Source organism: Aulonocara sp. 'chitande type north' Nkhata Bay, linkage group LG6, assembly GCF_057382095.1.
Source record: "Aulonocara sp. 'chitande type north' Nkhata Bay isolate Kocher_YH1m ecotype deep benthic linkage group LG6, A_spYH_male_GT1.1, whole genome shotgun sequence".
NCBI lineage: Eukaryota > Metazoa > Chordata > Actinopteri > Cichliformes > Cichlidae > Aulonocara > Aulonocara sp. 'chitande type north' Nkhata Bay.
The window spans coordinates 5,406,387-5,421,758 of record NC_141349.1 but is presented as its reverse complement, the minus strand read 5'-3'; the positions used below and the strand labels follow the sequence as shown (position 1 = coordinate 5,421,758).

The following is a 15,372-nucleotide window of genomic DNA, read 5'->3' as shown; positions in this document are numbered from 1 at the left end:
TTAATTATCTTAAAGTAACATACTGTAACCTCCAAAAAGACTTCATTCTTCATTCTTCATTCTTTTTTATCTTTAGTTCATGATGTGTTAGGTCTTTGCAGCTCAGTGGAGACAGTAGATTGATTAGTAAAGTGCAAACAGCCTTCATTTTGCAACCTGACTGGCTGAGACACGAGCAACCTTGTACTTCAGAATCCAAAGGAAGCTCAAACAGAAAAAAAAAAAAAAGTTTGTCTTTCCACTAAACCCTCGAGTTTAAATGTTTGAATTCTTTGCCAGTTTAAATGTCAATTTATTTAGCTGAACATGAGGCATCAGTGATTCGACAGTCATCTCATCTTTTTAATATCGTCTATAAAGGATTTGTGTTTTTCTTTGGGATTTCTTTTTTTTTTTTATCACAACCAGAACAACAGAACATATTCTGATCCTGATACAGACATTTTTGTATGAAAATAAAATCAGAACAAAGGATACAATTTGTTTAAAAATGGTTTACTGTGTATCATGTATCGTTCATACATGGAAAAAGCTTACATTTAAATGATACGTGATGTTTTGCTTCTAATTCTTGCTGGTCTCCTCAGCTCCCAAGTACTAATCAAATAAAATGTAATGCAAAATGCTACATGCATAGTTTAACATTTGCCTTGTACTGCTGAATATAGGATTGTATTCTGTTTTATTTCTATTTAAAATTTTGGGGGAAAGAAGGTTTGGATGAAATCAGAATAGATAGCAAACAGTTAACAAATATGCATACCAGCTAAGAAAATATAAATACAAAATTGTATGGGGGAAATCAGACACCCAAATCTTTCAAACGCACTACTGCAGAACGTGAAACTGAACTGGGGGAATGGGAGCTTTCCAGACTCACCACTTTCCATCGATCCTTGACCATGCAGTTTGGAGGCAGGATGTCGGCCTGCTCGGATGTTCCGTTCATGTTGGCGTTGTCCTGGAGGCCAGGGACTAGGCACTGCATCTGCCAGCTAGACAGAACACGAGCAGCTCCCAACTTAAAAGAGCCATTTATCTGTGAGCAGGGAGGATGAGAGGAGAAAAAGGAAGTAAGAAAAGACAGTCAATACTTTATACACACAATGTTGTTACCGGGATTTTCCCAGTCTAACCAGAGCTCTCTGCTGCTGACAGTCATGGCAACATTATTATATTATTCGTATAACAACAGGCATTAGAGGTGGCTGGTTGCCATTAGAAGCCATTCTTCAGCTGGATCAGGGTACAGGTCAGTGGGGTGCGGGGTGCAAGAGGGGTTGGGTATGGCGTGATCTTGAGACCCTGAGAAAAGAAGGCAACTGGACTTTTTAGGTTTGAGAAGATGTTTTACCTCTCCAAGAAGCTTCTTTAGTTCTCTCAGAAGAGAGGGGAAACATCTTTGCAAACCTAAAGCGGTCCAGTTGCCTTGTTTTCTCAAGCTCTGAAGACTACCATGACCTGGATGACTAAGACCCTACACGGACATATGGCGTGATGGTATTTGCAGTAACTGGAGCAAATATCATGTCTGCAGAGGAAGCAGTCTAATGCTGTATTCTTATCCTGACTGCAGCTGCAGGTCAGATGCTGCAACAGCCCAACAGCCAACACCTTGCAATGTTTACTGTAGATCAGAACAAGATGGATTTAATCAACAAAAAATACTAACAACCACGAGTATGGCATGGGAACACTTTTCACTTCAATTTTAAGAAATATGTGCAAACTGCATTACTTTAAGTGGTCTTTTAACATTTGGAGTAATAGACATTTTTAGGTAATAAAAATGAATCTATAAAACTTATCTATTTCACCTTCTGTGTTTAATTCTCTCTCACATACACACATATAGGACTGCCAGAATAATTTATAATGCAGTTACTAATAACATGATTTACTGTTTGGGTCAAAAAACTCTTTTTTTTTCAAGGAAAGTATCCAAGTTGACCTTAGGAAATTAAATAAGGGTTGGCAGTACTGCTCTCAAAAACTCCATAAATCACGCAATTGGAATGAGGTATCTGACAATGCGCCGGATGTGTTTGCGTTTAAGCTTAGCAACAGTTTCATGAGACTAGCAAGATCATAAGGAGCTTGTTGGGCACAAAACAACCTTGGAGTGAGCGCTGCCTGAGAAAACTACTCCAGGAAAAACAAATCCTTACAGATCTTTTTGTCTGTTTGATACAATATCACCTGTTATTGTTGCAAGATTCAACCATGCTTTGATCGTTGCAAATGGGACAGATCTACAAACAGTGCAGGGACTCATCGATGCTGAGTGAATTGTTGCACTGTCAAAGCAGTGAACTGCTTCAGGAGGTGATAAGTCTGAATTAGGCAACACAGTTCATTAACAGTAGTGACTGGAGGATGTGGTTCCCCTGTTAAATATTGTCAGCTCACTGACCATCAGTCTAATAGGCACTGCCAAAAACTTAATTCATGTAGTCAGCCATTACCTTAGTGTTCTCCAGCCATTCAACTTGAACAGAACTCTGGCTTTTCTCTGCTTTTATACAGGATATCTGCCATGAATGGTTATCAGCTTTCAGTGGATCCATAGAATAAATCTTAAGTTCAGAGTGATACATGTGAGTCCCCAAACCATGCTGTTCTGCATGCAATGCCATGGGCTTTCATCAGTGCATGCAGAGCTCAGGCGGACTGCAGATAATAAGGGAGCGTGTCCACTGCATTTTCAGTCAGGCCAACTCTGATAGAAAACTGGACAGACTGGGAAGGTGGGGAGGAGGCTTCTCTGCACCTACAGTGATACAGATCTGTTTAACAGCAGCAGCTGCACAGAGACCAGGCAGCTGGGAGTCACTGTAACACTGGAGAGGTAGGGAAACCTGCTGCAGGCCTCAACAAACTGCTGAGCCGCCAATCACTGCAGAGGGTGGGACCACACAGTCTCCCCGGATACACTGGAATAGTCTTGGACGACAGTAAGCACAGTGCAGAGTAAATGGCCAATCAGAATTGCGATACTATGCATTACGTGTTATTATAGTGCCATAGTCAAATATATTGCTACAGACTATGAGAACAGACAATGTGTAACAAAATCCATTTTGGAAATATACTATCAAAAGCACTATGTGATGCACAGTGGATACAAAGCATAAATTAGTATAGTATTTATGGTATACTTTAGATTTGGTACAATTATCTTAAATATGTAAATTACATTATGCTATATTTATTATATGAAGCTATACCATTATTTTGTCAGATATTGTTGAATGATCTGAATAGGTTACTATCACCAGCCAGTTATCAAATAGTACCATGTAGTACCATCATATGTCATAGATACAACATTGTCTTATGTCTTACTTTTTCGCCGTAGCATTTAACTATTTACATTAACACTAATAATCTGCACTGCGGCATGAAATAAGTGTAAAAGAGAGAACTGTGCTGTTTTCAAGCGTCTCAGCAGCAGATTGGAGAGACAGACCTTTTATTAAACCTCAATCTTTTTTTCTTCCTTCGTCACCTACAGCTCTATTAATCTGCTAGTGGGTGGGACAGGGAGGGGTGCTCTGCCAGAAGCTGGGCTTGCATCATTCCAGTCTGAGTTGGATAAAATTGGTCAGAGCTCACCATAGTTCTGAGCTCCTGGAAAACCTTAAGATTTACAACAAATCCTGAGTGTGGCAAAACCCTTCCTGTTCCTTTGTTAGCCTACAAGCCAAAACAGAGGGTACAGTTAACCAGGAGAGAAGAAGCAGTGAGTGCTGCAGTCTTCTGACCAGACATAATACGAGGGTCGGGCACAAAGGGCCTATATACACCATGTTAACCTTGAAAACTTGAAGCAGCGAAATAATCTAACATGCGAAAAACTGTACTCATTTACCGTGTCAATCTTGTCCCAAGTTCACTTGCTGGTTGCAACAATGTATAGCCATGTATAACAACAGTCATGTTGCTCAGTGGTGGGTTGTTTAATTTTCTCCAACTCCAGCACTTTAAACCCTTCATAGACTAAAAACTTGGAAGCACTTTGTTTTCAGACTCCTACAGTGAAAACAGTGTATAGCCCAGAGTAATTTATCAATGTGCCCCTATAGACAACAGAAAAGGTAGAAACTCCTGTTACAATGTACTTCTTGCTGTGCCAGTTGCAATCACGAGCCTTTGCCTTTGTTTTTTTTAAACAATTTGTTTGGAAAAAGGTTCACACAACTTTTAGCAACTCTATTAGTTCAGAATGGAAATGATGGTGGAACATAGCTAATAAGCTGCTATAGTTTCCTGCATTTTGAACTTCTGCACCTCCAAAGGTCCACCTCACAGAGTCAGTATAACAATTAACATACACTTTCTTTGCACCTGCAAGGAATTCTATTGATGATGATGTGTCTTTTGTGAGTTTTCTGACAATACAGAATTTTTAAAACTAAGCTTAAAGTATTCAGGTTGACATTAAATCACAGTACAGTTTCATGAGATTAAACAGGACCTTTAGTGTTTCTATGAGCAGATGGTGCTGCAGAAGCATGTCCCAAGTCTAAACAGAGTTACATGACAACATGAAATGAATAATATGAAAAGACTGACTACAGATGCACGATCTGATATCCTCGTGTCGGTGTTGTTCCCACACCATCATAATAAATGTTGTTCCAGGTTCAACATTGCAAGTGACCAATCACCTTGTTGTGACGTCATACTTTTGCGACTATATATTTTTTTTTTTTCTTCTTTTTCTTTTAAAGACACTTGTGCATATCACTAGGAGAAGCTTGTTTTGTCAAAGCAGTTTCTCTCCTTTCATCTGTCATGGAGCTCCTTGTATGGTTTGCATCCATCCTTTACATTGCATCTTGTGGCCACAGTCAGCTACTGTCATTGAAAGCTCTGACTGTTTCAAACTCATAGTAAACTTTAGCCGTCTTCATTTTACAGGCATGTCTGTCTCCAGCTGAGCAAGCTGAGAGACCAGCAGCTTCTTTTGGTGATTTGCACATGCTCACTGTGGATAAACCGCTGATCAGTCGATGGGAGAGCAGCTATCAAGGCAAGCTGACACTGGCTCTTTGAGTTTGAGTGCTTGTTGTGTTATGTATGAGTCCTGAGAGGTAAAGACCTGCAAATTGTGGAATAAAGACTAATAAAGATGGTCATTTTAATGAATTATGTTTCAAATAAAGATTTTGCTTTGAAAGTATTTGTTTGTTTCTTGACCTCTGAAGACCAAACAGATTTACCAAAGGCGGTGGCAGCATTACCTGTTTAAGACAAACAAGAAATTTATGTTTTATTACACTACATTAGCAAGGAAAGCTCTGACAGTGATAGAGAGGGATGGCAGCTCTCGCCAAGCCTGGTCTAATAAAACATGCAAAGAGTGCAGGTCTGTTTCTTTTCTCAAGAACTGCCTTTTTTGCTTTTCATATATATTTGGTCTTCACAGAACATCCACTACGAGCATGTGCTTTTCCCCTCTGTGTATCTCTTCTCTGCAGTGCACAGTGACTTTGCCTCCACACCTAGACAAATATAATAATATAACCAACAACTCACAATAATTTCTAATGCAAGCTCCAGTAGATTTTCTTAGTGTACATGCTGTGATCAGCAGACCAGTTGCTCTTTGTGGATTTATACAAGATGTAAGCAGATGCTGCACAGCTATCTCGGCTGACTTCCGTTCCTGTCGCTAACAGCATACTGTAAATTGTCTTTATATTAGTCTTTATATTTATTTTTGTTTTTCATATATATTTGGTCTTCACAGAACAACCACTAGATATATATTCTTTATGCTATGGAAAATAATCCTGGACTAAATGACTTAAACACTGAATGGAGCTTCCGCTTAGGTCTAACCCCCCCACTACCACCCCGTTTTCCCCCCTCTGTATATATCTCTTCTCTGCAGTGCACAGTCATGGATGCTCCGTGCGCATGCGCACCATCACATCCTGCTGATCAATCAATGTGGCCTGGACAAGTTCTGAATTAAATATAAATATAATTACAGTTGTAGAGCCCCCGTCGGTCCTGGTCTAATTACCATCATGCCACTTTCGTTATAGCGTATCTCTGCGAAACACTCACACCCACTGAATGATTTCTGTATGGGCCGAGAGAGCTAGTTCGGATCAGGCCTACCTGGCGCACCGTCCGCTCCTTTTCCGCCTTTTGGGAATCTTCATCTGGGATTTTATTTCGGCACAAAACGTCCTGATCCAGAAAACCCACCGTTCCTCTTACGTGGGGCCAGAATTTGGGCCTCAGGGTTCCGCAGGATTAAATTACCATTTATTTCTTCTACAAAGGTGCCTCATATCAAACCAGACACGGTCCATCCTCAGACCGTTAGTCCCATCCAAGGCAGAGTCCAAAGAATAAATAAATTAATTAATTAATACATTAATTAATTAAAATGAAAAGAAAAAAAAAAAAAAAACACACATACACACAATAGCAGCCTTTATTTTCGCTCAGAGCCCCGGAACGCTCAATAAAATCCACGCCGACGTCCGGATCCTCCTCCGATTCTCCGCTGCATCAGCTGAGGAGGAGGAGGAGGATGATGCGGACTGGTCCTCTCTGCCTACTCCTGGATGTGATCCTAAACTCCAACTCAGGACAAAACCAGATCCCGAAACCCGCCTCAGGACAACCCGGCTCGGCTGACAGGGACGGTCTGCAGGTGTCAGGTTCTCCGGCTCCAGGCTGTTTGTCCGCACTGCAGCGCTGCCTTCCCCAGCGTCAAATCATCCCCACCAAACACAACATCCGGCCACTACTTTCAAAATAAAGCTCCTCCTCGTCAACGCTTTCCTCGCGTTAATGAACAAAACGGCAGTTCATTTGATAGCAATTTACATCAGTGCATCGGTGTGTGATGCACTTTTATTCACCATAATGGTTACCAATATACCAAAAACAGATGCTAAACCTTTACAGATGGGTTCTGTTAAAATATTCAAGATATTTGTGTTTTCCAGTTCCAGTGATGGATTTTATGAGCAGGTGTGATAGGTGACAAAAGTACACAAACTCTGCACCTAAGTCAAAGTACAGAGATCTGTGTTAAAAAAATACTCCAATAAGTTTAAGTGCTGAATCACTGTCTTTACTCAAGTAAAAGTGAAAAAGTACAGGCTCTGAAGTGTACTCAAAGTAAGAAAGCAAAAAGTATCTCCTTGAAGGACAATTCTACCACCTATTTTTTTGCATATGTAATTGGACCTTCTGCTACATTAATATAATACAACTATGATATTAGTACATTAGGCCTCCAGGGCTAGACAGAAATAAGCTTTAGTAGATTTTCTTAGTGTACATGCTGTGAACAGCAGACCAGTTGCTCTTTGTGGATTTACACAGCTGGATTCAACAAGATGTAAGCAGATGCTTCACAGCTAACTCGGCTTACTTCTGTTTCTCTCACTAACAGTATATTGTACATTGTCTTTATACTAGACACAGTATAACGATTGAAATTAGTAAATTAATCTAAGGATCATCAGCTTTAAATGAATCTCTATTTCACTTGATGCAACCCAACTCTGATCATGAGCACCACAGCCACTGTGCATCAGTCCAACACCGAGCTTTACTGTGAATTCATCCCATTAACACAAACTGACCTGTTCATCCGCAACAAAACTACCCAGAACTTTCATGCAACATTTGAATAACACAGAGTTAGTATACCGTAGTTTGTTCTGCAGGATGCTTCACAAAGTGAAAAATACATAATTTATCAAAACACATCATATATAGATCCAATATCTTTCTCCAGCTCTGAGTAAACTTAGCTCTCTCTCTTTTCTCCATAATTTAAAAAAACTTAATGTTCTGTTTAGCAAGGCTTCCAATAATAGATAGGGACCATAAACTCACCAGGGAAATATTTACTGAGCTCATTGTAAACTGTGAGCCAAGAGCCATTTTCTCATCATGTCTTTATGCAACCACAGAAGTCACCCCTACACAGGCGCACACACACACACACACACACACACACACACACACACACACACACACACACACACATATATATATGTAGACAGAACAGAGTGGAAACTGCAAGCCGGACCTTCTTGTCCAACATCAGTGTCTGACCATCATACCCTTATCGATTAAGAATGGGATGATGGCACTCTTGGTAATATATGTTTGAAAGCGGATGGGCAAATATCTTTGGCAATATTCTGCATATACAGTGTATATACAACAATAATAAAGCACTATTTGACACTCTCTGGCTTTATTATTGCCAGGTGTCTCTTGGAAATGAGATGTTAATCTCAATGAGATTTTTAACTGGATAAATAAAGGAGTAATTATAGAGTGATCAGAGTTCTCCTCACATTGGAGTTGGAGTTGATTAAAAGTGCTGATCTTGCATTTTGGTGGCTGTTCACTGGAACCCTCAACAGGAGGTTAAGAGAAATGTCAGTGCAAGTGAAGGCAGCAATCAGTAGGCTGAAAAGCCAAAATACACCTTTCAGAGAAATAGCAAAATGTCTGCAGGGCTAAAGTGACAAAGCTCAGAAACAGAAAAAATTAAGGAAGATGGATTATAAAGTGTACAGGGCTATTTTCCATTCTTAGATTCAGCCAAATGCCGCAAAACTATGGAGAGAAATGTCTGTAACCCCTTTGACATATAATTCTCAAATTTTACAGTGCAAATGGATGATAACCATTTCAAACAAAGCGACTACTGTGGGCTTTGGGAAGTGAACTGTTTTCATTTTTGTCATTACAGGAAAAAAACAGAAAAAAGAATAAAGAAAAAAATGAATATAATCATTAGTTGCAGCTCTACACTCATACCGGGTTTATAGTTTGTTTGTGTATGAGTATAATTAGTACCCGGAGAATATACATTTCAGTCAATGTCTTGTTGTATAATGTTACATTTATTTTGAAAATCAACCTAACGCTGTGACCATACAGGCTGTTATTTTTACAGTCAGTCTTTTATGTATTATCAAACAGTGGCAGTTGAATGAGCGCTGTTTAATCCCACCCTTCTGCTTTTACATATCTGTATATATATATATAAACACACACACACACACACACATAAAGCTGTGTGTGTGTAGGAACACACACAGTAACGAACGATTACGATTCACTGACCCGACATCCTGCCTGTGGCCTCACACTCTCCCACTAACACTGTCATAGACGCACATACACACACACACACATACAGCCTGATCACACAGTTCATCTGAAAATTTGGTATGCCTTATGTCATTTGATGCTTATGTCAATCCGTTTCTTCTTACCTGAGTATTGTTTTCCGTCCGGACACCAGAGGGCTGAGATAAATCCGTTCCCTCTCCTCCATCTCTCAGCATCAGCACCACATACACGCACACCCCCTTGGCGTCGCCATGTCTAAGCTGCAGTGCCACTCACACCGCCCCCTGCTGTCGCGGAGTTTTTTAGGGATTCAAATTTTTTCTTAATAATCTTTATTTGAATAGAAGTGGCCAATAAGCTCCCATTCCTAAAGACAAAATATTAGAAGCACTTTAAATGTAACAACCAATTCTTCATCCAAAACTGCAACGTTTGTCAATCAATTTTAGTGTATGTAAATTGTAACCTTGTGGACATTTGTTTATGTGTAGTTCAAGCCATAGAATTTGGGTTAAGCTCTCTGACTGGGACATTGTAACACCTCGATTCTTTTTTTCTTTCCATTTAATTGTCGATTTGTTGGTGTGCTTGGGATCATTGTCCTGTTGCATCACCCAATTTCAGTCCAGCTTAAGTGGTTAGATGCACCTAGAATCATCAAGAGTTTATGGCTGACTCATTGACTGCATACTCTTTTTAGAGAGAAGGGGCTTTCTGTTGGCAACCTTGAACTCCGATGACCTTTAACATTTAACATGCTAACTAAGGCCTATAGAATCTGAGATGTACGGTCTGTTTTTTGAGCATCGTACAGTCTGACTTTGGGGTGAATTTACTGGGACAGCCACGCGCCTGCTCCAGACCAGCAAACTAAAGACCACCAAACTTTTATAGGAGGTGCTCACATTTACTAATGATCATTAAATTAAGTGCATTTACAGGACGTGGCTGGCACCTAACCCTCTTAATTCTTATGGAAGCAGTAAGGTTGTACTTATTTTTTCACAGAACTGCATAAAGCACAGCAAAAACTCTTTTTCACAGGACTGAGCTACAAAGTGAACATATTTCTAGCTAATAAATAAACTATGACTCCCTGATTTGTTTTGATGTGAATGTTGGGCTTGAGGACAGATGAAACAATCACCAACCTGTCATCCATTGCAAGACATCACAACAACTTAACACGTTAGGTTTGGCAGGCTAACCATATCGCTAATGGTCATCTCCTACTTTGGAAATAGACTCTTTCCTTTTTCTTTGCAGCAATAAGGAATTATACATTAGGCAGCAAAAGAAAATAGTTCTGGTTGACACTAACTATGGTTCTTATTAATTAGCCTTGCAGGCAGAGCACTTTTTCAAATACCTCATTACGCACTTAGTTGTGAATGTGTGTATTCTGTGGTGGTTACAAATTTGTTAACGCAAATAGAGAACAACACATACAGTAACTTTACATTTGCAGGGGGATGATGAACAGGATATATATCTGTCTATATCTATCCATACTCACTCTCTCTCTCTCTCTCTCTCTCTCACACACACACACACACACACTCCAAAACAATCCAATCTTCTTCTTTTTTTTAATGCAGATGTTAATTATCGTATGTGTGACTGTTCATGAAATGTTTATCTGGGTAGGTCAGAGTACATATACACATAAGAACATATTACAGTAAGAAAGAATGATGAAGTCATTCTTTCTACTTTTCAAGGGGCATCAACATATTTTCCAGCATATTCCAGAGATTAACAGAGGCCTTATTTGCCAATTTTACATATTGCCATCTGTTGTCTGTTTTCACACACATATAATCATTGAGTGACATCGTACTCTTTATCCACAGGGTTTAATATGATGTCTTCCAATCCTTTGCAGCTTAGGGGAAGGCTTCCCATAAGGTTTGGGAGTGTGTTTATGGAAATTTTTGGCCAGTCTTCCAAAAGCACCTTTGTGAGGTCAGACACTGATGCTGGACGAGAAGGCCTGGCTCACAGTCTCCAGTGTAAACATGGCAAAGGTGTTCTTTTGGTTGAGGTCAGAAAGCTGTGCGGTTCAGTCAAGTTCTTCCACACCAGCATCACTCAGCCATGTCTCCATGGACCTAGTCCTGTGCACTGGTGCACAATCATGTTGAAACAGGAAGGAACCATCCCCCTATTCCCACCCACAAAGTTGCGAGCAGGAAATTTTTGGAAAATGTTTTGGTATGCTGAAATATTAAGAGCTCCTTTCACTGAAACTATGGGATCCCCCCCACCCCCTCCAAAAAAACCAAAAAAACAAAAACAGACAACAAAAACAAAAACAAATAAATTATCTCCCCTCCTTCTTTACACTTGGTACAAATGTAGTCAGACAAGTAGCAGTCTCCTGGCAATTGAAAACCCAGACCTGTATATCAATTTGGCAAACAGAAAAGTGTGATTCGTCACACATACTTCGCATTATGCTTGTATTGTAAGCCTAGTGACATTTTTTTAAACTGAAAATATGTAAAAAAAAAATATATATATATATATATATATATATATAGAATATATAACAAAACAAAAAACAAAGGTCTAAAAGCATTTTTGAACAAATCAGGCTTCTGTGCAAGAATTCTTTATGTGAAAATTCTGGTTTTCTTGCATTTTTACACAAAGATACAGGACAGAAATATGAACATTTAACACTAGATAAGACTGATTAGCACCCAATCATATTGTTGACACACTGCACTGGATAAACATCAGATTTCAACATTTCTGAAAGTGTAAAATGACTACAGTTTGTATCCATTCATACATGTTTACAAATGCCTATGCATGGCTGAATAAGGGATTTGCAAAATTCTCGTTGCCCGTAGCTTCAGGATCGTCATTCTCAGCAAAATCTTCAGGGTCCAGATCAGCCTCAAATATCCGCTGTAACAAGGCGTCCACTGTTCGATATCCTGACACAAAACACACACACTTACATAAATATTGTCTCTAACAAACAAGAGCAAGTTTTTATTATTGTCTGTCCTCAAATACTTTGCCCATTTTTACATTTCTTCCTGAAGAGAACAAGAATGCCTGATGTAAAATTAGTGACAATCTATTGAGCAAATGTTCAAATTAAAAGTTAGCCAAAAGTGTTCCTTTTTTTTATCTTTTAAAAATCACCTTCTGTCTCCACTTGTCAACTTACTTTTTGAAGCAATTTTAAACATCAGGGACGGTAAGTTTGGTTTTGCTGACTGGCTGCCTCCCAGGTCATTGTCAATAGTTTCCATGGCGTTCACCAAGTTGTCCTCCATCATCTCCCTGGTTAACAAAAAAATACAGATGATCAGGCAGAAATATGAGAGTGATAATCAGAGATATAAAACAGCATGAAAGATGTGCAAGATAATCATAAGAAGCCATGAAGCCAAGAGTCCATTAGACATTGTGCATAACAGAGGTTGAAAATTAGAGCTTAATTTGGATTTGATTCAAAAAGAGAAGATAAAGAGAGAAATATTTTTTAAACATATTTTTAATCATCTTAGAAAAGATCTTTTTAAAGCTTGGTGCTATGAAGAAAGCACCAAATAGTCAAAAGAAACCCCACTAGATTAAGGTAAAGTATTAAACTTTTTAAACACTGAAGCACAGCAGCATCAGCTTCCATTCATCTTCATAATGCAGCGAGTGACAAGTGTCATTGCAAGCCTTTTTGATTTGCCATTTCAGTAAAATTTGCTCAACCCAGAACGTTGAGAGTGCAGAGGACAACGTGACTATAGCGGCAATGATCAACCAAGCTGATCATTTACTTAGTCATTCATTTTCATTTCATGTGCATTTTCTTTGATTTCTTTGGAGAAAAAAAATGAAGTTAAGAGACAGGGACCACATTGTCCAAATGATTTTTAAATAATGTAAATGGACTGATTATTATTTAGTGCTTTTCTACTCTGAGTACTCAAGCGCTCTATACAACATGCCGCATTCACCCATTCACACAAGCACTGTCTTCTACTGCTCACTAACTACCATTCACACACATTCATACTCGCGTCGGAGAGCAACTTCGGGTTAATATCTTGCCCAAGAATATTTGGAATGCAGACTGGGGGGAGCCAGGAATCAAACCATCGCCTCCTGAGCTACAGCCAGGAACCAACAGCAAAATTCTAATTGTATTTTGTGCTACAACAAAAGAACTGGCTAAGAGCAAGTCTAAGCACACCAAAAATAAACTGGATCTAAAAAGATATCAAACAAAATTATGAAACATGCAAGTAGCAAAGTCATACTGGAAATGGTGTAGTGCTATTAATGTTAGGTCCAGTTGACATCGTACCACTATAATGGCACAATGAGCTGATTCACTATCACTAGGTTGACCAGTTCTCTTTTTTGGATGGCCAGTGAGCTGATTATCTTTCAGACACGCAGGTGACAAGTACACCTCTAAAACTAGTCAAAATCCACTGCTTGAAGAAAAACATTGCAGACACCATTTGTGTGTGAGCTGATGACACAACATATACAGGATGTTTAAGCTGTTGTGCAATTGTGCTCAGGTACACTACCAGTCAAAAGTTTGGACACACCTTAGTTAATGGTTTTTCTTTGTTTTCATTGATGTCTTCAATGAGAATCTACAAAACTATGAATGAACACATTTGGAATTATGTAGTAAACAAAAAAGTGAAATAACTCAACATGTTTTATATTTTAGATTCTTTAAAATAGCCACCCTTTCCTTTGATTACTACTTTGCACACTGTTGGCACCTGAAATGGTTTTCCAACACTGTTGAAGGAGTTCCCAGAGATGCTGAGCACCTGTTGGCCCTTTTGCCTTTACTCTGCGGTCCATCTCATCCCAAACTTGATTGGGTTTAGGTCAGGTGACTGTGGAGGCCAGGCCATCTGGTGCAGCACTCCATCACTCTCCTTCCTGGTCAAATAGCCCTCACATAGCCTGGAGGTGTGTTTGGGATTATTGTGCTGTTGAAAAATAAATGAACGCAAACCGGATGGGACTGCATGTCGCTGAAGGATGCTGTGGTAGCCATACTGGTTCAGTGTGCCTTCAATTTTGAATAAATCCCCAACAGTGTCACCAAAAGCGTGCCCCCACACCATCACACCTCCTGCTCAATGCTTCACAGTGAGAACCATCAGTTTACCTTTTCTGCATCAAACAAAGACACAGCAGGTGGAACCAAAGATCTCAAATTTGGACTGATCAGACCAAAGCACAGATTTCCACTGGTCTAATGGTCCATGTGTTTTATTGGCCCAAATAAATGACTCCTGCTTGTTGCTTTTCCATAGTTGTGGTTTCTTAGCAGCTATTTGAACATAAAAGCCTGATTCAAACATATGTGTCTGCTACTGGAACTCTGTGTGGCTTTTATCTGGGATCCAATTTGAGGTGCGCTGTTAACTTGTGATTTCTGAGGTTAGTGACTTGGACGAATTTATCCGCAACAGCAGAGGGGACTCGGGTGGTCTTCCTTCTATGTTGAATGAGAAGGTGTGTCCAAATTTTTGACTGGTAGTATACATCACTTAAAAAAAAGATTGCTGTGTTTCTCGCCTTTAGTCAGCAGAACTGCTAGGAAACTTGAAAGACTCCATAATTAGAAGCCCTAGTCCTCATGCATACTTTGACATGTGTGAGAGGACAGCAGTCCTGCTGCATTATCAGATTGAACTGATTGGTGTGGCAGTGTACAGAGTATTTTTTGCCAGCAACTCAGCATTTTTGCAGTATTTCTCTCAACCCCCCTAAGAGAACCATAGTCCTAGATGAAGTGTGTGGCAGGAGGAGCCCAGTGTCAGGGAAAACAAGGTGGAACCTTCAAACTCACACCGTCCACACGGTGTTTCAACATACAGAGACACTGAATCGGTGTTTTGAAAACATTTGGAATGACAAGCCTTGAAACAATGGGTCAGTTCAAATTGCCTGACAGAATCAAGATTGGGTAGGATGCTGTGGACTCAGTAGCTGCACAGTAATGTGACATATTGATGGAGCAGTCAAAGGCTCGCTTTGAGAAAGTCCCGCACTTAATGCCATTTGTTGATTCCCAGCTGTTTAAGGAAAGTTTCTGCCACACAATATCTGTCTCTCTCTTTCTCTCACTCTTTGCTAATAGTAGAACATTATTATTCTTAATCAAATATATCACCAAAGTACAAGTCTGATTGATATGTTAAATGTAGTTGAGGAGTGAAAACGACTGTTATAGTATATAGTAAT

The 15,372-nt window shown here is 39.5% G+C and overlaps 2 protein-coding genes across 4 annotated transcripts in view; both read right to left on the bottom strand.

The window, feature by feature from the left end:
- Positions 1-9,375, bottom strand: part of ttbk1a (tau tubulin kinase 1a) — a 51,924-nt gene extending 42,549 nt beyond the window's left edge. For 2 of the 3 annotated variants that reach the window (XM_086294734.1, XM_086294732.1), the window contains exons 1-2: positions 9,276-9,375; positions 881-1,039 (exon numbers count right to left, since the gene is read on the bottom strand). In XM_086294734.1, coding sequence (XP_086150860.1) covers positions 881-1,039; positions 9,276-9,347 — 231 coding nt within the window. In that variant the 5' untranslated portion in view covers positions 9,348-9,375. Of the gene's footprint in view, positions 1-880; positions 1,040-6,132; positions 7,879-9,275 lie in introns of those variants that run through there. The other variant, XM_086294733.1, reaches the window with a different exon arrangement.
- A 1,357-nt stretch (positions 9,376-10,732) lies between these two features.
- tpcn3 (two pore segment channel 3) overlaps positions 10,733-15,372 on the bottom strand; it is a 32,092-nt gene continuing 27,452 nt past the window's right edge. The window contains exons 18-19 of the mRNA XM_086294731.1: positions 12,317-12,432; positions 10,733-12,077 (exon numbers count right to left, since the gene is read on the bottom strand). Coding sequence (XP_086150857.1) covers positions 11,944-12,077; positions 12,317-12,432 — 250 coding nt within the window. The 3' untranslated portion in view covers positions 10,733-11,943. The remainder of the gene's footprint in view (positions 12,078-12,316; positions 12,433-15,372) is intronic.